This window comes from Neofelis nebulosa, chromosome 7 (genome assembly GCF_028018385.1).
Source record: "Neofelis nebulosa isolate mNeoNeb1 chromosome 7, mNeoNeb1.pri, whole genome shotgun sequence".
NCBI classification, from domain to species: Eukaryota; Metazoa; Chordata; class Mammalia; order Carnivora; family Felidae; genus Neofelis; species Neofelis nebulosa.
This window is the reverse complement of record NC_080788.1, coordinates 7,427,554-7,450,498: the sequence shown is the minus strand read 5'-3', so window position 1 is coordinate 7,450,498 and position 22,945 is coordinate 7,427,554. Positions and strand designations below refer to the sequence as shown.

The 22,945-nt window shown below is 46.2% G+C and overlaps 1 protein-coding gene across 12 annotated transcripts in view; it reads right to left on the bottom strand.

Annotated features, from left to right (window-relative positions):
• The window catches only part of DET1 (DET1 partner of COP1 E3 ubiquitin ligase), a 68,492-nt gene extending 46,579 nt beyond the window's left edge, over window positions 1-21,913 (bottom strand). For 3 of the 12 annotated variants that reach the window (XR_009263828.1, XR_009263827.1, XM_058736636.1), the window contains exons 1-3: window positions 11,167-11,202; window positions 3,923-5,015; window positions 943-1,130 (exon numbers count right to left, since the gene is read on the bottom strand). Coding sequence is in view for 10 of the 12 variants with exons in the window: in XM_058736636.1 (XP_058592619.1) it covers window positions 943-1,130; window positions 3,923-5,005 (1,271 nt within the window). In the remaining 2 variants the exon portion in view is untranslated. Of the gene's footprint in view, window positions 1-942; window positions 1,131-3,922; window positions 5,016-6,988; window positions 7,014-10,887; window positions 11,013-11,166; window positions 11,207-15,729; window positions 15,878-20,885; window positions 20,945-21,788 lie in introns of those variants that run through there. The other 9 variants (XM_058736639.1, XM_058736638.1, XM_058736641.1 and 6 more) reach the window with 7 other exon arrangements.
• Between the last annotated feature and the right edge of the window lie 1,032 nt (window positions 21,914-22,945).

Sequence of the window (22,945 nt, the reverse complement as noted above, 5' to 3'; positions counted from 1 at the left end):
TCTCATGCACCGTGAGATCATGACCTGAGCCTAAACCAAGAGTAGGACGCTTACCCGACTGAGCCACCAGGAGCCCTCTGATTGCTCCTTGCAAGAACTTCACCCAATCCTCTGAGTTTAAGCCCACATTACAGGTATCTTCAGAGGTACCCAGGGCCTCCAGCCAATCCTCTGAGTTTAAGCCCACATTACAGGTATCTTCAGAGGTACCCAGGGCCTCCAGCCAATCCTCTGAGTTTAAGCCCACATTACAGGTATCTTCAGAGGTACCCAGGGCCTCCAATTCTCTGACCCTTTCCAGAGTTCTCTGGTGCAAGGCAACTTGTTTCTTGATGGCTAAGCTCTGCAGTCTTGTTTCTGTTCTCTGAAGTGTGTCAAGTCAGTTACCACTCATCAGTTAGCTTCTCAGCTCCCAACACTGATTCCTATCCCGTCGCCAATCATCTCCTGCCTCTAATGTCTCTCCTTTCCCATCCTCTTTGTTTTTGTTAAAGTTACACCTTTTACTTCTTTTTGTCACTTTAATAGGATTTGGGGATGAAGCAGAGATAAATGCATGTGTTCAACACATCGTATCCTGTTTAACCAGAAGTTTTAAAATTATTTCCTTAAGTCGTATCACTCCACAAATACTTAAATGCAATACATATAATAAACGTATTCATGAGAACACAGCAATAAATAGTAAAGACACAGTCTCTATCTTTCCGTAGCTCACATACATTCTGGGAGGAATCACAGACAGTGTACTAGTAATTCCACAGGTGCTGGGAGACAGAAAGGAAAAGGTCAGGGTGACCCAAGGGTTTACCACAGGCAGACCTAACCAAACCAAGGTGGGCGGAGAGAATACAGGAAGAGTTTTTTGGAGGAAGCAACTACTGGCCTAACACCAGTGAATTGTCTAGAGAGATTAAGCCTGTTAAGCCTGAAAGAGCTTACCGGCGCTGGATCTGCCTTGCAAAATTGTTGCTAGAAGCTGAGCAGGGAAACTGGACTTCACTGTGCAGGGTGGCGTTACGGAAGAGGTCACAGAAGTTCTCAAAGAGCTCTAAAAGCTCATCGGATGTATTCTCAAACACAGCAATCACCTCTGTTGTCACCATATTGTACACCACAAAGAAAGATGCCTGCAGAAGAACAGAGAGAGCTTTGAGACAGCGGGTATGAGGCCATGCCTTGGAAACTTCTCACTTGGCTGAAAATTCAAACTACCCAAGGAAAACAAGCGAACCCTTCCACTCCTGCACTAGCACAACAACGTGGTTGCATGTGGTTCTGGGAAAGGAGGAGGCCTCGGTGGACTTGATCAGTCCAGGGCCATCAGTCATGGCCAGTGTCGCGGGATTTACCACTGGATCTGCTGCTACAATTACTGAGCTGGCCCGCGTATGTGTGTAGAAAGGTTTTCAATCTTTCATTTAAGACTGCAAATTCAACATTTTTCCTTCCTAGTAATTATTCCTGACTTGCTCTCCAACCCACCCTGAAATAAAAAGCACTTTTTTAAAATGCCAGATTTAATTCTCCCTCCTGCTGAGAAAGTAATTGGTAGCCTGTAGCTGCCTGTTGGCAAATTATTTTCTCTTGTATACGTACAGTTGAAAGTCCAATTCAGGGGCATTTATTTTCCCTCTTAAGATTTCTAACATGCAGAGAGACACCTTAAGTACACTGTGTCCTAAAACTGCCCAGGCAAGTTGTCACCAAGCAGGGAACTGCCACTGAACAAATGGAAAATCAGAGTCGCGTTTTCCATTTCTTCCTTCACAAATGTTCTTTCAGCCAAGAGCATTTGTAAGACACATTTGAGATCTGTAGCAATTAAGATCAGAGGGGACATCTGAAAAGCATTCAAATGCCACAGGTGGCAGGGTTACTGCTTTCTCTGAATGGGCCTCTGGAGGACAGGCCCTCTTCCTTTAAACAACCAGTGCTCTCTGCTCTGCCTAACAAGGAAGCTCCAGGAATCCCTGGGTTTTGTCACAATGAATGTGGCAGTGTGAATCAATCTGCAGGCTTCCAACAGGACTCTAGAAGTTTTCAGAACATTAGGATTAGTACTCCCCCTCCTATGACTGACTTTGAGTCTCCATCACCAATTCCTGGAGCCACGTGGCCCACCTGTTTTACTAGTCATTAGTCCTTCCAGAGCTTTCATTACATGACTTTTTCGGTCACCTGGAAATTAAATACGGCTGTAAATTAAAGAGGTTGGAGGGTAACCTGAGAATAATACCCATAATATTAGCAAGGCTTTGTGTGTACATGTGCCTTTTACTCATTAACTTTATTGAAACCTATCAAATTAAACTGGGGAAGGAGGTGGGAGGACAACTAGGGCAAACTGGGTTTAAAGTTACAACCTCTGTCAGCAAAACACCGAGCTCCAGTACTGATTCCAATTTCTTACAGCTACCGGAAATAAGTAGGTCATGTTTTTTAGCAAAGGCAAGAAGGATAATCTCAAATGCAGCTACCACAGATGACTTAGTCCTTCCAAAAGAAAAAGGTAATTATAGCTCAAACCTAAATAAAAGATTGAGTCATGTCCTTTCTATATACGTGGACATTTGGATCATTTCAGGACTTCACCAGGATCCATCACAATTATATGAATATAAAATTACACAAACCTTTACTAGGCTTGCCTCCAGGGCAGACTGGGAAGTACAAGACAGAAGGGTACAGAAGTCAAGGGCTTCACTACCAACCCCCCATGACACATAAGATACACTAGATGCTCCTTCGTGATGGCTCAACGGGTGACTTCATCATTAATAGGGAAGAAGAAGAATCCAGAAAAAGTAACATCCAACCGTTATTACTCACCGCTCCCCCTCCCCGCCACCTTGAAGAATACACAGGCTATGATTCAGAAGAAAAATACTGGAAAACATTTTACCACGGATGCCTGGTAAGGTCTCAGGAAACAATGCCCTATACAGTCTCTCCTATGATAGAAGCAACTGCAAGTCAGTGGGAGATACCAGACTCAGCCCCCTTTGTGCTTTACTGGTTTGCTCTCTATTCTCAATTCCCAAACTCCTATCTAAGGAGAGATTCTGGAAATAGAACAGAGGGGCAAAGGTATAGAAAGGTAGGTATCTTACTTGATCAACACTAAAGTGGAGAGCCTCTCAAAGAGAAATGCCCAAAATACCCTGAATTTCAACATGGTGTTTCAACCCAAGAGTCTTACAGGTTTCTGTGCCCTTAACACCATTTTATTCCCATCTGAGAAATAGCTATCTCCCCTAAAGAGATCTTTTATCCAAAGTGAAAAACCCTAATACTTGAAGTCCTGATGATTCACTTGGGGGATAAGAAACTCTGGCTTCCTTTTAATCTTTTCACTGCCCTACAATCTATGCATGGGCAAGGTCAGAGTAAAGTCATAAAACTTAACTGCCAGATGAGCTTACCTATTAGTTACCTTCTAAAGGCTTTATGAAGAAGTATATTGACATTAACCATCTGGGCAGGAAAGAGAGGCTAAATTTTTAGAAAATGTTTCTGGTATGGTGGGCTCATTCTCAGTCCTAGAACTAAAGCAGTCAGATCACTAATCACAGCCTCACAAAATCAAGGCAGGATTATCCACAGGCAGTCCAAACTTCAACCCTGTAGCATTTGGGCTTCTATCTCAGGGGTACTGAAAATGCTCTGCAGAAGAATCAGGGTAATAATGACAGAGGTGACTATCCACATGCCAATGGCTTGAGATTTAGCTCCCGTTTGTCCAAATGAATACACGTGGCCAGAGAAAAATGGAGTTGTTTTGAGTTTGAGGCCTAGGAAAACAAAAACTCAAGACTACATGAAATGCCAATTTCGGAGAGGCTGGCTATAGGCAAAGACAGAAATGTTCCCATCTTCCCAAGGGGATGGGAGGAGCAAAGAGCAGGAGAGCACCGCATACCTGTGATGGATCCGTGACCCGCAGGGTGACCACGTCCTCACTAGTGTACTTGATAAACAGATGGTTTTCGTCCAGAAGCTGCATCTTCCACATGCGCAGCTGCCGCAGCTGGTCAAAGTACTGGAAGAAGCGCCTCTTGGCCATCGCACTCCCGTCCTGCTCCGCCCGGCGCCACAAGTACACCAGCAGCCGGTGTTTGAGGGAGTTGATGAAGGGATCTCGGAAAGGACTGGCCATGCCCGTCTGACTGTCCCGCTGCACCTCAGGGAAGACAGCTGACACGGTGAGGAGGTCATCCTCGTAGCAGAAGCGGCCGATGGTCCTCACGTCAATGAAAGTGCCTTCAGGGGTCACCTGGAAGACGTGGATGGTCTGCTGCTGCACTGACAAGATGGCCAGGATGTTTTTGTACAGGTACAGCCCTTGGTTGTGCGACAGGACCACTTTATCACACTTGAAGGTGCGCGTATCACATAGGCGGCCGGTGTGAAGGTCAATGATGTGGAGGGAATAGTCCTCCAGAGGGGACCGGGGGTTGGGGGTCACGGACTCACTGTTGCGATACACCTCGTAAAAAGGAGGATGCGGCTCATCCGGGAGGTAGGCAGCTGAGCCCACGATGACACAGCGACAGTCGTCAGTGAAGAGGCTGCACTCCCGGTTCAGGTGCTCACCGTTGGCGGCCACGTTGGTGATGTGCAGCAGGACGAAGAAGCGTTCAAAGAGCCGGCCGCGGATGCTGACCGACCGCTGGTCATTGCCGTTGGACAGGATCTCCCCCTCATAGCCCTGCAGTAGGTCCTCGGCTGCCTGGCAGCCCTGGTACTCATAGATCTCGAGAGACGTCTGGTCTGAAGAGAAAGCAATAAAGTAGCGTCCATCAGGTGAGAATTTACGCAAGAAACAAGGAGGCTTTTCAACATTGACGACCGTGAAGTTGGGGAAGACATTCTGGTGGAATACTCGGACCTGATGCCAATGGGTGCCTGCCTTGCCCGAGCTGATCCGTCGGCGTTCCAGGCGGTGAATGACATTTTGGTTCTGGATCCTTCGAGGTTTGATGGTGGAAACATGATGATCCATTATCACATCTCTGCACGGAAAAGTGAAGAAGTCACGAAAACAAAACAAAATTGGCCGAAATACAAATATAGAAAGGTATAGAAAGTATAGAAGTATAGAAAGTCAAAGCTTTTCCTCCTTATACCCTGGACCCAGGAACTCCCAAGATGACAGTGATCAGCACTTCTCCTTCTCAGATTAGAGTCAGAAAGTGGTCCCAACATTTCTGAGTCTAAAAACAGGTTTGAGGGAAGGACCTGATTCACTAGGAACACCTGCAAAGCACGCTTAGATGTTGGGAATATTCAAGAGAATAAACCTAGAACTACATCAGAGTTGTACAGTGTTAACAGCCACATTCAGTGCACATTCATTAAAGAAATCTATTTACTGGGCTGTTAAGATGTCCATACTACCCAAAGCAATGTATAAACACAATGCATCCCTATCAAAATCCCAATGGCGTTTTTTACAAAAATAGAAAAATTCATCCTAAAATGCACAAGTGATCTCAAGGCACCCCAAACAGCCAAAACAATTTTGTGAAAGAACAAAGTTGGAAGACTCAGACTTCCTGATTTCAAAACATATTACAAGGCCAAAGTAATTTTTTTTTTTAAGTGTGGTACCAGCATAAAGACAGACAAATACACCAATGGAATACAATAGAGAATCCGAAAGCAAACCCTCACAGATGTAAACTCAAGATTCAGAAGTTCAGAGAACCCCAAGCGTGATAAACACAAAGAAATCTATGCCCAGACCCATCACAGTCAAACTTAAAAACGGAAACACAAAGTAGAAATCTTGCAAGCAACCAGATAAATGATATATTGTCTGGAGGGGAACAATGCAATCATCTGTGGATTCCTTGGGAAACTGTGGAAGCCGGAAGGAAGCAGAAAGTTTCTGAAGCGCTGAGCTGCCTCTGTGTCACCATTCAAATCTCAGCTAAAAGAGCAACTTCTCAGATTCTCCCTACCTTCCCATCCACACCAACTGTCATTTCACCCTATTTTGTTTTCTTCAGCCCTTCTCACTTTTTAAATTATCTTGTTTACCTTTTTAGTATCTGTCACCACACACAAGACCCCAGGTACCCTGCCCAATTCCTTGCTGAATCCCCACCACCACCTGGGGCAGAATCCGAGGCACAGCAAGTGCTCACAAGTAGGTTAAATGAATGCATGGAACAACATTCAAAATGGGCCCTGCAGGGTAAAGAATTCACAAGGCAAAGTAAAAGAGGAGCGTTCACTTGGATGAAATACACTTGGAAGGAGAGAGGCGTGATACATTTGGGAAGAGAGATTCCAAGTGATTAGAGCCCAGGAAGCACAGAGTGAGTAATAAAAGAGAAGCTTAGAAAAGCAGACTGGAGGCAGACTAGAAAACACTTCACACGTCACGCCAGGCCACACCAATGCCACACCAGCTATTGTGGGTTTTAACCAGGAGTGACTGACCTAATCTATATTTTAGAAATAAAAACATATACACAGTGTGGTATTTATTTATACCCTGCCTCCTTCTAAAAGGGATCTGAAATGCTGTACATAAGTATAGATACTATCTGGTCCAGTGAAAGATGTGTGTATCTCTATGACTGAGCAAACTAAATTTCTCAAACTGTTAGTCAAAACTCATTGATGAGGCTTTGAAATAAATTTAGTGGATATACCAGACATTTTAAAAAGCGGAACTGTACCACATACAGTAAGGGTAAGGACGATTTCATGAAACTTTTGTTTCAAGTATACATATGAGTTACACGCACTGGGTGAGGATATAAAATATATTCCCTACTGATGTAGATTACAGCAAGAGAGCGCATAATGGCCTCAGGCCAAATCTAGTCTGCCTGCCTGTTTTTAAGGAAAATTTTATTGGGACACAGCCATACCCATCTATTTACAGGTTACCTATGGCTGCTTTTGTCCTACAGAGGCATAGATGATTAGTTGAGACCAAGGACCACTGGGCCCACAAGACTGAACTACTTACTATCTGACCCCTTGCAGAAAAAGTCTGCCAACCACTGATCTTGGGCACTGGTTCCTCACTGGAGCATCTGGAGACAATGGTTGGTTGTCCTAACTTGGGAAGGAGGGGTGTTATGAGTGTCCACCAAACAGAAGCCAGGGATGCTGCCAAGTAAGCAGGCCGGCCCCCCACATTTGGACCAAGAGGTCAATAGTGCTAAGGATGAGAAACCCTGATCTAGAGAAATATCTGCACGTAAATAACAAGAATGTCTGCGGCAGGACCGTTAGAAACAGCACAAACTGACGACACTCCAAATGCCCAGCAACAGAAGACTAGATAAATTCTTCCAGGCATATTCATGCATTGGAATCTCATGAAGCAATAAATTAATGCTTAGCTAATTAATGTTAGCTACACATAACAACCTAAATGAATCTCAGAACACAATGATGAATGGAAACAGCAAGCAGCAGAGTATTTTGTGTGTTTCTCTCCACATAAGCTTCAAACAATTTCTAGTTTAAAAGCCATCAATAGGAGCACCTGGGTGGCTCAGTCGGTTGAGCGTCCGACTTCAGCTCAGGTCACGATCTCACGGTCCGTGAGTTCGAGCCCCGCGTCGGGCTCTGGGCTGATGGCTCGGAGCCTGGAGCCTGCTTCTGATTCTGTGTCTCCCTCTCTCTCTGCCCTCCCCCATTCATGCTCTCTCTCTGTCTCAAAAATAAAATAAACATTAAAAAAAAATTTAAAGATGGGTATTGAGGAGGGCACCTTTTGGGATGAGCACTGGGTGTTGTATGGAAACCAGTTTGACAATAAACTTCATATATTGAAAAAAAAAATAAAAATAAAGTCTATTTTGTCTGATATAAAAAAAATTTAAAAATAAATAAAAGCCATCAATAGATATGGAACACAAATATCAAAAGCAAAGGTATTATAAAATTAGAACAGTGGTTACCTGAGAAAAGTAAGAAACTGGATACGGGTTGGGACACACTGGCAACTCCAAGGTTACATTTTTTTCCTAAATCAGCACTCACTGTACTGTCATTCTTTAAAGATTACATATATTCAAAGTATTACCTGTACTCAGAATTTTTAATCAGAAAATAATTGTGAAGAGAAAACTAAGGTAGGACAATAAGACGAAGCCAGACGTACGCAGAAAGGCACACCACACGGACCTGCAGCACTGCCAACCGTCTCATTTGGCCCTGATTTTCTCAGCAGCCAGAGCAAAAAGGAAAACACAATCAGTTACAGAATGTGCACGGCCAATAAGATACAAACTTAATAACAGATGCTTGGAAGAAGCGGTGGGAGTTTAAAAGCAATCTCATAAGTTTTCTCAAAGACCCTTGGCATGATCAAGTGAGCAAAATCCTCCACAGCTGACAACAATACGGTATTAAATCACACACAGCTACTCCTTGTAACAGTAACATTATTGATGTGGCTATTCTGATTCAGCCTTAAAAACACAGTATTAAGGTTGAAGCATTTTAAAATACCAAACAGCATACAAAACTGCCTCACTCAATCCCTGCCGAGGGCAATCCTGCCAACCTAAGACTGGGTTGGAGTCAGAGGGAGACCAGACTGGGATGAGAAAGGCAGACGAGGCCCAGGAACAGGTGGAATAGGGACCAGACACCATCTAACAGACGAACTGCTGAGTCGGATAAAGTGCATACTAGAGTTGCTCAGCTAAGAAAGAGCCACTGATCATATTAAGCAAAACAGATGCTTAATTCTAAGAAAATTGGGATACACTTTGCATAGTCCCATCTGAAATTCTCCGATTTGTCTTTTATATATATACATATATATTTTTTTTTGAGAGACAGAACGAGTGGGGTACAGGCAGAGAGAGAGGGGGACAGAGAATCCGAAGCAGGCTCCATGCTGACAGCAGACAGCCCGATGTGGGGCTTGAACTCATAAACCACGAGATCATGACCTCAGCCCAAGTCAGATGCTTGACTGAGCGATCCAGGAGCCCCTCTCTGATTTGTCTTTTTAAGAGAAAGACACCAGTAACTGGGGTGATGGGTGTGAAGGGGTGGGGTGAGTGGAGCTGACGACCTGTTGGCTTCAGCTCCAAATCGTACAGGAAATCGTCACTGAATTTCCTTCCCTCAGCGTGCGTGCTCTCTCTCTCTCCCTCTCTGTACGTGTACACACACACACACACACACACACACACACAATTTTATATCACACAATTGTGATTTTGAGAGACATGGAGTTTTTCAAGGATTTTTCAATTTGTTCTCTCACTGTTCTGATTATAAAAGTACACGCTCATAAAAATTCAAACACTATAGAAAAAGTATGTAATGAAAGTCCCCTCAAGTCAGGGTGAGACTTAGGAAAAAAGAGAGGAACTTACGAATGTCCTAAAATCTGGCCCTCTCCCAGCTCCCTCAGGCCAGTGAATGGCCTAGCAACTCTCCAGCTAGCAGGAACCAGAAACCTGACAGTCTTCCTTGATCCCTCTTTCCCTCAGCCCCCTGATCAGTCACCAAACTCTGGAGATTCTACCCTCTAAAGAGTCCTCTCTAATCTTCCACTTACTCCAATCACAAGCAGCCGGCACCTTCTCCGAACTTTTACACTTTCACGTCTGCGTTACTGCACCAGCTTCCTACCTAAATCCACTCCTTTCAACAGCCAGAGTGACCTTTCCAAAATGCTTTGGTGACCGCGTCCTTTCCCCTGTGGACTAATACAGGTCAGTATCTCCCCACTGCTCTTAAAGAGAAGAATCAAGCCCTCAACATGCCAACCAGATGCTCAAAGGTCTCAGCTCTGCCTCTCCGGCCTCATCTTTTCCCGTTAACTCTAACCATTTATTTTCTTCAAGAGGGACCCTACCTCCTGTCTCGGAAGCTTGGCACCTGCTGTTAACCAAATCTAAAAAAGCTCTCCTCCTCCCTTTGCTGCGTTAACTCCCAATTCAGCCATCAGCCTCATAATCACTTCCTCAGAGGAGTCTTCCTTCGACTCCCCATTAGCTAAAATATTAACTTACTGGCCACACCTCTCCTTCACGGCACTTACCACGCTTGCAACTTTGTCCCTGCATTTTACTCCTATCTGTGGCACTAGGTGGTGGGTGTTCTGCACGCCCATCACACTACGTGACACCTCTCAAGCTTCATCTCCTGCACGTTGGACCGGCCTCACCCCAAGCTCTTTGCCAACTCAGGTATCCACAGGTGCTGTTCCCTCTGCCTAGAACGTCTTTCCCCAGGCCCTTGCCATAACTTCTCAAGTTGCAGCCTAACTGCCATCTCCTCCAGGAAGTCTTCCCTGACCATTCTCTCCAACACAGGGCTCCCCGTTTATTTTTTGTCTTCTCCACAGTAACGGCCACGACTTGAATACGCACTTGTACTTGCAAGGTTGTGCGTTTAATAATTTAGTCCCCCCACTAAACGGTACCCCCCGGATAGGAAGCAACCACGTCCACACCAGTCACCTAAGTTTTCTCAGAGCCTAGCGATGGGGCTGGCCCCTCGTGTGCGTTCGGCACGTTTTTTATGGAACGAGAAGAAAGCCTGGCTGGATAGGGCCACTAGCTCGTCGAGTGGCACTAGAACTGTCCTTTTCCTCTGCTGCGTCTCGGCTTCCCCACGGGGGCCGGTGCACCCCCCCCCCCCAATTCCTCGTGACAGCTCCCAAAAACGGTAAGGGGATACCGAGGGGCGGGCACACACACCCAAGGGGGCGCCCCCGGAAAGAGAAGCCCGGGGCGGGGCCTCAATGGGAAGAGACGGCTCAGGGAGGGCGGGGGCCGCGGAGCCTCGGCGTCTGGCAGGGAAGGGGCCGCCCCGCGGCGGGAAGCCGGGGAGGCCTCGGGAAGGGCCTGACGGGCTTGGGGGCTGGGCCAAGAAAGGAGAGGTCCTCACCTGTACGCTCCGGGTTCAAAGGGCCGGGGAGACGGACCCCCCGGCCTGCTCGGCACGCGCCTCCCCCAGCCCCGCCCCCGCCATGCCTCTGGCTCCGGCGGCTGCGAGTCCCCGCTTCCGCTTGCCGCCGGAAGTGCGGCTCAGCAAGAAGTGGGGAGAGCGCGGCGTCGTCGTCAGCCGGCACCAAGAGAAGATACAGCGCACCCTGGTGTCTGGAGGGGGGATCGAAACCACAGGGGCCCAGTGGCTGTGAAGGAAAAATTAACAGGGAGCACTAACCTGGTCACGTTGGTGAGCTCTTACGGTGAGGTCTCCGCGCCTGCAGGACACGTTTGCAAAAACATGGGTAAAATTAATGTTTCAGAGGCACCTGGGTGACTCAGTCGGTTAGACGTCCTACTCTTGATTTCGGCTTGGGTCACGATCCCAGGGTTCATGAGTTCGAGCCCTGCATCGGGCTTGGAGCCTGCTTGGGATTCTCTCTCTCTCCCTCTCCCTCTCTCTGCCCCTTCCCTGCTTATTCTCTCTCTCTCTCTCTCTCTCTCAATAAATAAATAAAACTTAAGGGGCACCTGGGTGGCTCAGTCGTTTAAGCGTCCAACTTCGGCTCAGGTCATGATCTCTTGGTTGGAGCCCCGCGAAGGGCTCTATGTTGACAGCTCAGAGCCTGGAGCCTGCTTCGGATTCTCTGTCTCCCTCTCTTGCTGCCCCTCCCCCACTTGCTTGCACTCTTTCTCTCTCTCTCTCTCTCTCTCTCTCAAAAATAAACATTTAAAAATTCCAAAAAAATAAATAAAACTTAAAAAAAAATTTTTAATTAATGTTTCGCCTCGTAATTAGATGCACCCATTCATCGGCCAAGAAATGATCTGCTGTGTGTTGTCTCCTCCCTTACAGCGAGCACTTGGACCACTGAACTGTATTCATTTCTGAACACTCTGCCCAAAGCAGTTGCTGGCACAGAGTGGAAGTACAGAGAAGCTTCTTGCACTAACCTAGTCCCATAACCTCTACTTGGAGAGTCTGCTCCCAGATTTCCCTCTCTGCCTCCTTTGGATCATTCAGTCCTCTGTGCATGAGTCACCTGATGGCTTCCTGGCTGCTTTCACTCCACTGCCACCCGCTGTTTTCTGTTAGCACTCATCACTGTCTGATATTACCTGATGTGTGTGTGTAAATTTCTTTCCTTGTTCTGTTTCCCTTCCCCCTTCTAGAATGTCAACTCCATGAGAGCAGGGATTTTGTCTTGTTTTCTGTTCTATCCTCACCTACAGCTGGGTTTAGCGTCTTGTAAGTGCCCAGTAAGGATTCAGTCCACGAATGAAGGGCTCTGCCCACATTGCTCACAGCAATCGTAGGAGGAAGGAACGTTAATTAACCTTTACAGATAAGCACACAGACTCAGGAAGGGTAGGTAGCAGAGAGGAAACAGGCTGGGTTCTCTGTCCAGCCTTGACATTTCCAGACTGTGTTCTCAGGTACTGACTGCACAGTTTTCATTTTCTCTTCTGGGAAAGGAAGAGTTGCCTGCCTAGTAAGGTTATTGGAAAGATTAGAGGTGGTATACTTAAAGCGGCCTGCACAGAGCCTGGAATGTGGTAGGTGCTCATTAAAGTATTATTCTAATTACCCAAGATCAACTCCCTTGCCCACCCATGATGCAGTTGAGACCCCAACAGGTACCTGACTTGTACAAGTTCATACAAACACAAGCGGAAGAACTGAGACCATGACCCGGGATTTCCATCGCCCCTCTCCCCTCTTCCAGGGTTATCTCCTCTAGTACCAAATTCTGACTCTAGTACCAAATTCTGATTCAGACTTCTCCAAGTCTGTATTCTTACACCTAAAATTGGGGAGGGGTGCCTGGGCGGCCCACTCGGTTAAGCATCCAACTTTGGCTTCAGTCATGATCTCACGGTTTGTGGGTTCGAGCCCTGCATCGGGCTCTGTGCTGACAGCACAGAGCCTGCTTGGGATTCTCTGCCTCTTTCCCTCCCCTACTTGCTCTCGCTCTCCCTCTCTCTCAAAAATAAAATAAACATTTAAAAAAAAAACAAAATAAAATCGGGTAATTATCTGACTTGATTATTAGAGAGATCACATAAGAGAATGTAGTTTAAACTATCCAGTGCTACCCAGATGGAAATGTTTGGGGCCTGCTGCCTCTGTGCTGAGCCTGGTAATTAAAATTAGGAGCTTCCCTGGCAGCAGGTGTTGAAGAATAACTCAAAAGAAGCTTCACACCTCACACCATCTACAAAAACCAATTCCAAATATACCAAGACTTAAATATAAAGGCCAATCTATGAAACTCTTAGAAGGAAACATACGCATAATTCTTTATGACCTTGGCTTAGGCAACAGTTTCTTAGGTATAACACCAAAAGCACAAGCAACCAAAGGAAAAACATAGATAAATTGAGCTTCATTAAAATTTTAAAATGTTTGTGCTTCAAAAGACACTTATGAGAAAGTGAAAAGACAATCTGCTGAATGGGAGAAAATATTTGCAAATCATATGTCTGATCAGGGTACAGCATCAAAAATATTTCTTAAAAAAACCCTTGCCACTCAACAACAAAAAGACAAACCAGTTGAAAAGCAGGCAAAGGACCCAAACAGATATTTCTTCAAAGAAAATATACAAATGGCCAACAAACACGTGAAAAGCTGCTCAACGTCATTAGTCACCAGGGAAATACAAATCAAAACCATAGTGAGATACCATTCCTCAGCCATTAGGACAGCTATAATTTTCAAAAAGGAAAATAAATATTAATGAAGATGCAGAAAATGGGAATTCTCTTATACTGCTGGTGGAAATAAATGCTACAGCCATTGTGGAAAATAGTTCAGCAGTTTCTTAAGAACTTAAACACGGAGTTCCTGTATGACCTAGAAATACTTCCTTTAGATATATGATCAAGAGAGATAAAAACATGTCCTCATAAAAACTTGTATACAAATGTTCATAGCAATGTTATTCATGATAGCTACAAAGTGGAAACATCTCAAAGGTCCATGAATGGATGGGTGGATAAACCAAAGGTGGTATATCTATACGATGGAAGATTAGTCATGAAAGGATTGGAGTGCTGATATGTGCTATGACATCAATGGACCTTGAAAATATTATACTAAGTGAAAGAAGCCAGACATAAAAGGCCACATATTGCCTGACTCCACGTATATGAAAAATCCAGAATCCCTGAAAATAGAAAGTAAATTAGTGGTTGCTGGGGGCTGAAGAAAGAGGGGAATATGGGAATTTTGCTGATAAATACAGGGTTTCTTTACAGGGTGATGAAAATGTACTGGAATTAGATGGGGGTGTTGGTTGCACATCTCTGTGAGTATACTCAAAACCACTGAATTGTACATTCTTATTTTTTTATGTTTATTTATATTTGAGAGAGGGAGAGACAGAGCATGAGTAGGGGAGGGGCAGAGAGAGAGAGGCAGACACAGAATCCAAAACAGGCTCCGGGGTCTGAGCTGTCAGCACAGAGCTGAACGCAGGGCTCAAACCCACAAACCGTGAGATCATCACCCGGGGCTGAAGTCAGACGTTTAACCGACTAAGCCACCCAGTCGCCCTTGAACTGTACATTTTTAAATGGTGAATTCTATGGCATGCACATTATATCTCAAGTTGAAAAACAAGTGGGAGGAGCTCTAACCTTCAGGTCGTCCCCAGCTCCGTGGCTGGGGTGGTCTGTAGAGACAGCTGTGAGTGGGCTGCAGGCCTTCCCCTTCTCTATTCAGCCCCTCTTCAGGGGTCAGCCCAACCTCCCCCCCCCCCCCGCCCCTCCACAGCCCTCCCTATCCATTCCCCCCCACCATGGAGAAGGCAGGACTTTCTGGAGCTCCTCTTATTTCTTCCAGGAAAGCCTTCCCTGTGGGACAGAGTTTAGACCAAAAGCATTCTTGGACATTGAGTTCATCACAGTTTTCCCTCCACTTTTGTATATGTTGGAAATTTCCCATAACAACACCAACAACAGCAGAGAGTAAAAGTCCCCTCCACCCTGTCTGGCATCCAGACAGCCTGTGTCTGTCTTCACTGATAAGCTTACTCTCAGGCTTTGCCTACATGAAGACAGAGCAATAGAAGGAATTCCCTTCCCCTGGAATGTGGACTCCTAGTGCCCTGTCCCTAGCATAACACTGCATAGGGACAACAGGACAATAGGGCCTTGCCTTCTTTTCTCTGCTGACCTCTGGCATATAAGTTTTCCCCAAGAGAAAAAGGGGGTGTTAGGTTGCAGTGAAACTGGTTTCATTTGACCTCCAGTACTTCCTACTTACTCACTTAATCTATCTGCACCTCAGTTTTCCCATCTGTAAAATGGGGATAGTAATTGTAGTACCTATATTATAAGGTCAGCAGGAAATAAAATTAAGTATTGCATTTAAAGCTCTCAACACTCTGCCTGGCACATCTTCCATGACTTTTAGTGGTGTTACATCCAGATAAACCCATCATGAGTTGAAAATATAAGTTGAGGGTAACCTGGGTGTCTTGGTCAGTTAAGCATCTGACTCTTGATTTTGGCTTGGGTCGTGATCTCATGGTTCGTGAGATCGAGCCCCACATCAGGCTCTGCGCTGGGAGTATGGAGCCTGCTTGGGACTCTCTGTCTCCCAATCTCTCTCTCCCTCTCTCTCTCTCTCTCTCTCAAAATAAATTTTAAAAAAGATAATATGATAAGTCAAAAATGCACTGGACAGCATAGCTTAGCCTTGCCTACTTTACACGTGCTCAGAACACTTACATTAGCCTACAGCTGGGTAAGATCATCTAACACAAAGCCTACTTTATAATAAAGTGTTGACTACCTCATGTCATTTGTTGAACACTGTGCTAAAAGTCGAAAACAGAATAATGGTCATTTGGGCACAGAATGGTTGTCAGAATATCGGTTGTTCACCCTCGTGGTCCCATGGCTAAGCACCACCAGAGAGCATCGTATGGCATGGCGCTGACCTGGGAAAAAACAAGAAGTTAGAATCGGACGTGTGCTTTCTACCGAATGCATATTGCCTTCCCGCTGTCGTAAAGCTGAAAAATCTTGAGCCCAACCATAGTAAGTTGGGACCATCTGCATTTAGTCTCCATCAGTGTTAACGTGGTAATTTGGCTCTCACCATGCTGGGCCACCTTGTCTTGGAACCTTGCAAATTTTCATCATCAGTGAGGCTGTAAGGCCCTTGAAGATAAAGATTGTTTCCTACTTCCGTGTGCCTACCCCAGGCTGACCACTCTAATTTCTCTGTGAGTATCCGCTTCATCCTGCAATCCCGCCACTGGCTTGTTGTGTGGCTTTGGCAAGTCATTTCTCTCTGCCTGCTTTCCCATCCGTGAAATGGGTATACTGGGGGGTTTGGATGTGGGAAAGCCATTGTGTGTGTAAAAGAGACTTAATGTTTACATGAATTTGTAAAATCAACCAATAATATACAAATGCATTTGTGCACAACTTGTAATTACAAAAATAATACACAAACACAATTCTCTGGTAAAAGTCTGGCAAATGATGTCAAAAGAGAGTAAAAACTGGAACTCGCCTTCACATCCTCAGTCCCACCCCTTCCACCTCGTAATTACACATCTATCCTTCCAGGCCTTTCTATGCATTATTGGTACAAATGTATGAACAATCAGAGATCTATAAATAGGATTTCGCTTCACTTTTTTCTTTAAACACGAATGGATATTGCCTTGCGTATCGTTTTGCAACTTGCCTTTTGCATTTGTCAGTAATATTTTTGAGATTGTTCTAGGTCAGCACCTAGAGATCTAACTCTTTCCACACTATGAACGCCCTTCATTTAACCATATTCCTATTTATGGGCATTTAGGGTTCTTTCAATTTTCACCTGTATAAGCTGCCTCAATGAATAATCTTTTATCTATACCTTAGGGCACAAGCATAAACATACAAGACATATATTAAACAGTAGAATTACTAGGTCAAAAGTTAGCATATCTTTTTTTTTTTTTTTTTTTTTTTTTTTTGGAGAAAAACAGAGAGACAGAGCATGAGCCGGGGAGGGGCAGAGAGAGAGAGGGAGACACAGAATCCGAAGCAGGCTCCAGGCTCTGAGCTGTCAGTACAGAGCCCCATGCGGGGCTGGCACTCAAGAACGGTGAGATCGTGACATGGGCCGAAGTCAGATGCTCAACTGACTGAGCCACCCAGGCGCCCCGAAAAGTTAGCATTTCAAAAGTCAGAGTGCTAATTACAAAAAGGTTGTATCGGTTTGTATTCTCATTACTCTGCACCCTCACCTGTACTATGTGTCATCAATCTTTCTTAGTTTTGCCCATGACATTAGCAGCAGATGACATTTTATTGTTTTAATTTAGATTTTCTTGATTACTGATGAGGTTGACTAATTTGTTTTTTCAGATGTTTATTGGCCGTTCATGCTTTTACGCTGACCTGCCTTTGCATACCCTTGGCTCATTTTTCTCCTGGGATACTTTTCCTTATTGATTTGTAGGAACTATTTATATATTCTGGAGATGGATCCTTTAGTAAGACTGCAAACACCTTCTCCCTGTGTGAGGCTGGTCCTTAATTTTTAACTTGTATTTAATATCTATTTATAGGGATGTCTTTAAAAGGCTCTGCCTTCCCATGACTGATTCTTGCTGTTTGTCAAGTTAATGCAGAGTCCCACGTGGGGAGGCTGTCACACTGTGCTTCCAGGAAAATCTGCCAGGGGTAAAGGAGGCCCAAGGTTGTGTTTCCTCCCTACCTTTTCCAGGAAGTGGATTTCGTTTTGTTGCTCTCAGAGTCTGATGTTAAAGAGGCAACCAGAAGCAAGACTAGGACTGCCTTCTGAGTCTTTGCAAGGACTTGCCTTCAATGCAGAATGAAATAAAGAGCAACAGGAGGGCTCTGAGCAGAGGAACAGCTTAAGCAGATTTGTGTCTCAGAAGATTCACTCTGAGGGCGCCTGGGTGGCTCAGTCGGTTGAGCATCCGACTTCGGCTCAGGTCACGATCTCACGGTTCTTGAGTTCGAGCCCCACGTCGGGCTCTGTGCTGACAGCTCAGAGCCTGGAGCCTGTTTCGGATTCTGTGTCTCCCCCTCTCTCTGCCCCTCTCCCACTCGTGCTCTGTCTCTCTCTGTCTTAAAAATAAATAAAAACATTAAAAAATTAAAAAAAAAAAAAAAAAAAGAAGAAACTAACAGAGTATTTGGATCCGGCTACGTTTGAAGTCATCACCGTGAAAACAGGAACCATTTCTGTTTTGCACCTACTGATCCCAGAGGCCTAACACAGTGGCAGGCATATGGGCATGCAATAAAGATTTGCCCAGTGCTGATACCAGCCTTCTGCACATGCAGGGCAGTGCCTCAGATGACACATGTGATATTTCCGCAGCCTTCTGCCTGCCTCTCCCAGATGTTCCAACTTCTAATTGCCCGCCGCTCCCTCCCACTGTGCTCCCAGCCGAGGAAGAACATTGAGTCCTGAGCCCCCATGGCAGCCCGTACTCCTTTGTCCCTCTTGGGAGTCCTAGTGCACACAAGGTCCCCAAGTGAGTGGGATGATGGAGTGCTAGGGAGGGGGGCCTGGAGGACCTGAGAGCTTCCTCTCCGGTCACTTCAGTCCTCCTGTGGCTCTTCTGCCAGGGCTTTTAGCAACTCTGCTCGGTATGTGCATTAGCCACGAGAGGAGGAGATGGGAACAAAAGCAGGATGAGAGGCTCTTGTTCTTTCTCCCATTCTAGAAGAGGCTGGCTGCGCTCTTTTCACCTCTATATTCAGTGGCACACATTTCTTACCCTAAGTATTATACCACTGCCGCCATGGTATTATCACCATCATTATCATCATCAATCTTTTCATGAAGATCATCTCACCGTCGCCATGTAGCACATACTTACTATGCCAATCATTTCACCTACATTATGTCATTGATCCCCTGGGACTTAGAGATTGTTATCCCCACTTTACAGATGCAGAAACTGAGGCTCAGTTTCACTTGCCCCTCGTTGAGATTTGCCACTCTATTCTCGCCCTACAAGGCTCACATCTTTATAGTTAAGTCCTTTATTGCTAATTCCAGGAAATGCTCAGTTTCTGCTTATAGTTCCTCAGCCTTCAGATTCCAAATCCAAATTCTTACCAACTGTTGGAAGATGTACCTTCCCTCCATGCTCTCAGCAAAATGCTTCCTGTCCCAGCAGTGGTTTTTCTTTATCTTCGGTGATCCTGCAGCCCTGTCTTTCTTGGACAATCTTCCCACTGTCTTGGGTACCTATGCTCAGGCAACAGGATGAGGGTTGCTCTGGCCAAAAATCACTCTCTCTCTCTCTTTCTCTCTCTCTCTCTCTCTCTCTCTCTCACACACACACACACACACACACACACACACACTAGAGTTTTCTTTTGACTTAGAAATGTTTAGGGAGAATTGCTCCTGTTCACTGGCAGAGGAGAAGAGTATGGGCTTCAGAAGGAGGACTGCCCTGGGGCACCTGGGTGGCTCAGTTGGTGAAGTGTCCGACTTTGGCTCAGGTCATGATCTCACGGTCCATGAGTTCGAGCCCCGTGTCAGGCTCTGTGCTGACAGCTCAGAGCCTGGAGCCTGTTTCCGATTCTGTGTCTCCCTCTCTCTCTGACCCTCCCCCATTCATGCTCTGTCTCTCTCTGTCTCAAAAATAAATAAACGTTAAAAAAAATTAAAAAAAAAAAAAAAAAGAAGAAGGAGGACTGCCCTGGGTTTAAACAGGCCATCCCTTGCTGTGTCTGAGCTGGGACTCCTGGGCAGCAAGAAGGGGGCTGAAATCTTGTCCTTGCTCTGGCTCAACCAAGCTGGGACCCTGGCACAGAGCTGCAGCAGCCAGGGATGGAGTGTCTTTTTCTCACTGGTCCATGCAGAGGCTTGCCTCTTTTTGCAGTCCATCCACTCAGAGAGGGAGCTTTGTCCTAACTCACATAAAGGCGCCTAACAGTAACAACAACTGTGGTTCCAATCTCATTTTGACCCCATGCTAGCAGTGCAACTTTATTTATTTATTTTTTTAATTTTTTTTTCAACCTTTTTTATTTTTAGTTTTGGGACAGAGAGAGACAGAGCATGAACGGGGGAGGGGCAGAGAGAGAGGGAGACACAGAATCGGAAACAGGCTCCAGGCTCCGAGCCATCAGCCCAGAGCCCGACGCGGGGCTCGAACTCACGGACCGCGAGATCGTGACCTGGCTGAAGTCGGACGCTTAACCGACTGCGCCACCCAGGCGCCCCTCAGTGCAACTTTAGACAAGTGACTTCACCCATCTGTTATTTTCAGCCGATCTTTCTAGAATTCTGGCTCTGTACCAGGCTCTGGGTGGCACGTGGCAGGACTGGGGCGAATGAGTCACAAGTCCTGCCGTGGAGAAGCCTACCGTCTAGTTGGAAAGACACTCACGCTCACAGCTAATTTCTGTATGATGCGGTGAGCACTCAAGTAGAGGTCTGTGCAAGGTGGCTAGATGGGCACTCAGCTCAGCACTCTGAAAACGAATGCTACAGAAGATGGTGAAGGAGAGGCAGGGATGGTGTTCCAGGCCGTGGGGACCACAGGGGCCAAGGTCTGAAATGCAAAAGAACCTGGTGTCTGCGGGTTCGGCAGTACTGAATCACAAAGGGTAAAGCAGGCAGTGAGAGGAGGGAGGGCTACAGGCTCCGAGGTTCACTTGTCTCCTCTCTGAAACAAGGATAACAGTATTACCTCCAACAGTGCTGGATCCGATCAGCTATTCAATCTACAACCGTCTCTATGTCCAGGCAGGTTTGAAATTTCTCAAAGGCAGCTACCATGTCCTAAAATTATGTCTATGGCCACGCCTCACCTGGGAACTGTGCTGAATAAGCCTGTGTTAAGTAAGTAGTCCTTGATTGCCAACTGCCTACTACATATTAGAGTCCTAACGAGTATTTGTTAAAATGGTGAATGAATGAATGAATGAATGAATGAATGAGTAAAGCCAAACCTGAGCTCCACTGCTCTCCTCCTTCTAGATGTGCTTGAGATCCAGGGTCAGAAGAAGGTCTTTGGGGAGGAAAGAGAGGTAAGAAACCATCAGCACCTTCTCTCCTGTTTCAGTATCTGTTTCAGCCACAGAACAGAGCCCCATGGAGTGTGTCCCTCAAGCTGGGGGTCCCAGAAGGGCCTGAGGGCCTTCCTGTCCCACCCTCCTCTCTCTCTCGGGGCAGGACAACTGTGGGAGAATGGCTGAGGAGTGAGTGGCCAGGGTAGGGGTGCGGGCAGAGCTGGGGTGGGGGGAAGGATTGTTCATGATGCTTGTTGGAAATGAGGAGAAGAAGCTGGGGGCCGAGGAGGCAAAGTCCAGGGAAGGTGAAAAATCTTAGCTGCAGGGAAAAGCACTCTTCTTCCCATGAAAGCAATGAAATTACAGGTAATTGTGAGACACAGAGATTCAATAAAACCTAGGGAGGCTATCAGGTGAGGGGACCAAGGCTGGCTGGTCTTCCCCTCCAGCGCCGGTAATCACCCCTCTGTTATGAAGACTGAACAAACAGTCCTTCCTGGCCCCTGTATATGGGGGCAGCTGGGATGGCTGGAAGAGGGGGGTGGCCTGGCCACCCACAAGCACAAGCCTCCTCCCCATCCACCACCTAACTCCTGGGGTCTGGCAGCCCAAGCACTGTGGAGTGGGGGGAGGGCCTGTTCTGAGGGCAGGTGTGATGGGGTGGGCGAGCTAGAATGGACCTCCTGTCTACCTCCACCAGGCACCAGAGGGCCTGGAGGGAGCCAGAGGGCAATCTGTGGGAGGTGGACCGGGCATTCCTTTTTGCCCTCGCCCCCAACCTCCTCCCATCCCCCACATTGCCCTCCCTTTCATCCACTGAGGATCCATTGGTGAGTAATTCACACTGTCAAACAGAGAATGGGTGTGGAAGCACGGGGCCATGTGGCTACACACAGCAGATGACAGCAAGCCTAGGCGCTCCTTTGTCAGGGAAGGTCTTCAAGAAGTAACCTCTAACTGGGTCTGGTGAGCAGCTGCCGGGGGAGGAAGCAACAGAAGAGAGAGTAGGTGAGAAAGCACACAGAGAGAGACACCTTCTAGAACACGTATTTCCCTTTGGGAGGCAGGTATTGAAGGAAATTACTGAAACATAGAACCGGTGATAAGCATCTTGGAGGAGAGCACCATCACTCTGACCAGGAATTATTATTTTTTTTAATGCTTATTTATTTTTGACAGGGAGAGAGACAGAGCGTGAGAGGCGCAGAGAGAGAGGGAGACACAGAATCCCAAGCAGGCTCCAGGCTCTGAGCTGTCAGCACAGAGCCCACCGCAGGGCTTAAACTCATGAACTGTGAGATCGTGACCCGAGCAGAAGTTGGATGCTTAACTGACTGAGCCACCCAGGCACCCCTGACCAGGAATTATAATTACAGATCTTAGGAGAATGGAAGCATCCTCACCAGACTGTTCATCACAACCAAGATGCCCTGCAGCAGGGCAAGGACTGAGAAAACTCTGTACAGCCCCCTCAAGGAATCTAAAGCAGCTTCCAAAGCCAACAGTCAGGACAACTGACTCCTAATATGGTATAAGTTCATGGTGAAATGAGTGTCAAAGGAGGATCCAAATTGCCTACACCCTGAGTCTAAAATGTTTTAGCAAAAACATACGGGAAGAGATATGCCCAGAAGTAACTATGGCCAAATAGTTGGGTGAGACACAGTGAGTGAGTGCTGTTGCTTTTTGTTCCCATTTTTTTTTCATGAATTATTTCTAGAATGTACTTTTTCACAAACTACAAGTGATACTTAACAGCTAGAGTTGGGAACAATGTAACAGTCGACCAAGAGGGGACTCTGGTTTAACAAAGGGAGGTGGAATATCAGACAGTGGTTACATGAGATGAGTTTTGTGTCAACTGGAAAGCACATTCATGACTATGGTTCATTGATGACAAGCGGTATGCAGAGCGTGGACCCACTTGAGGGAGGAAAGAGTTTACACAGATAACAAAAAGTCAGCAAGTTTAGACATGGATCTGTTGACAATGGTTATTC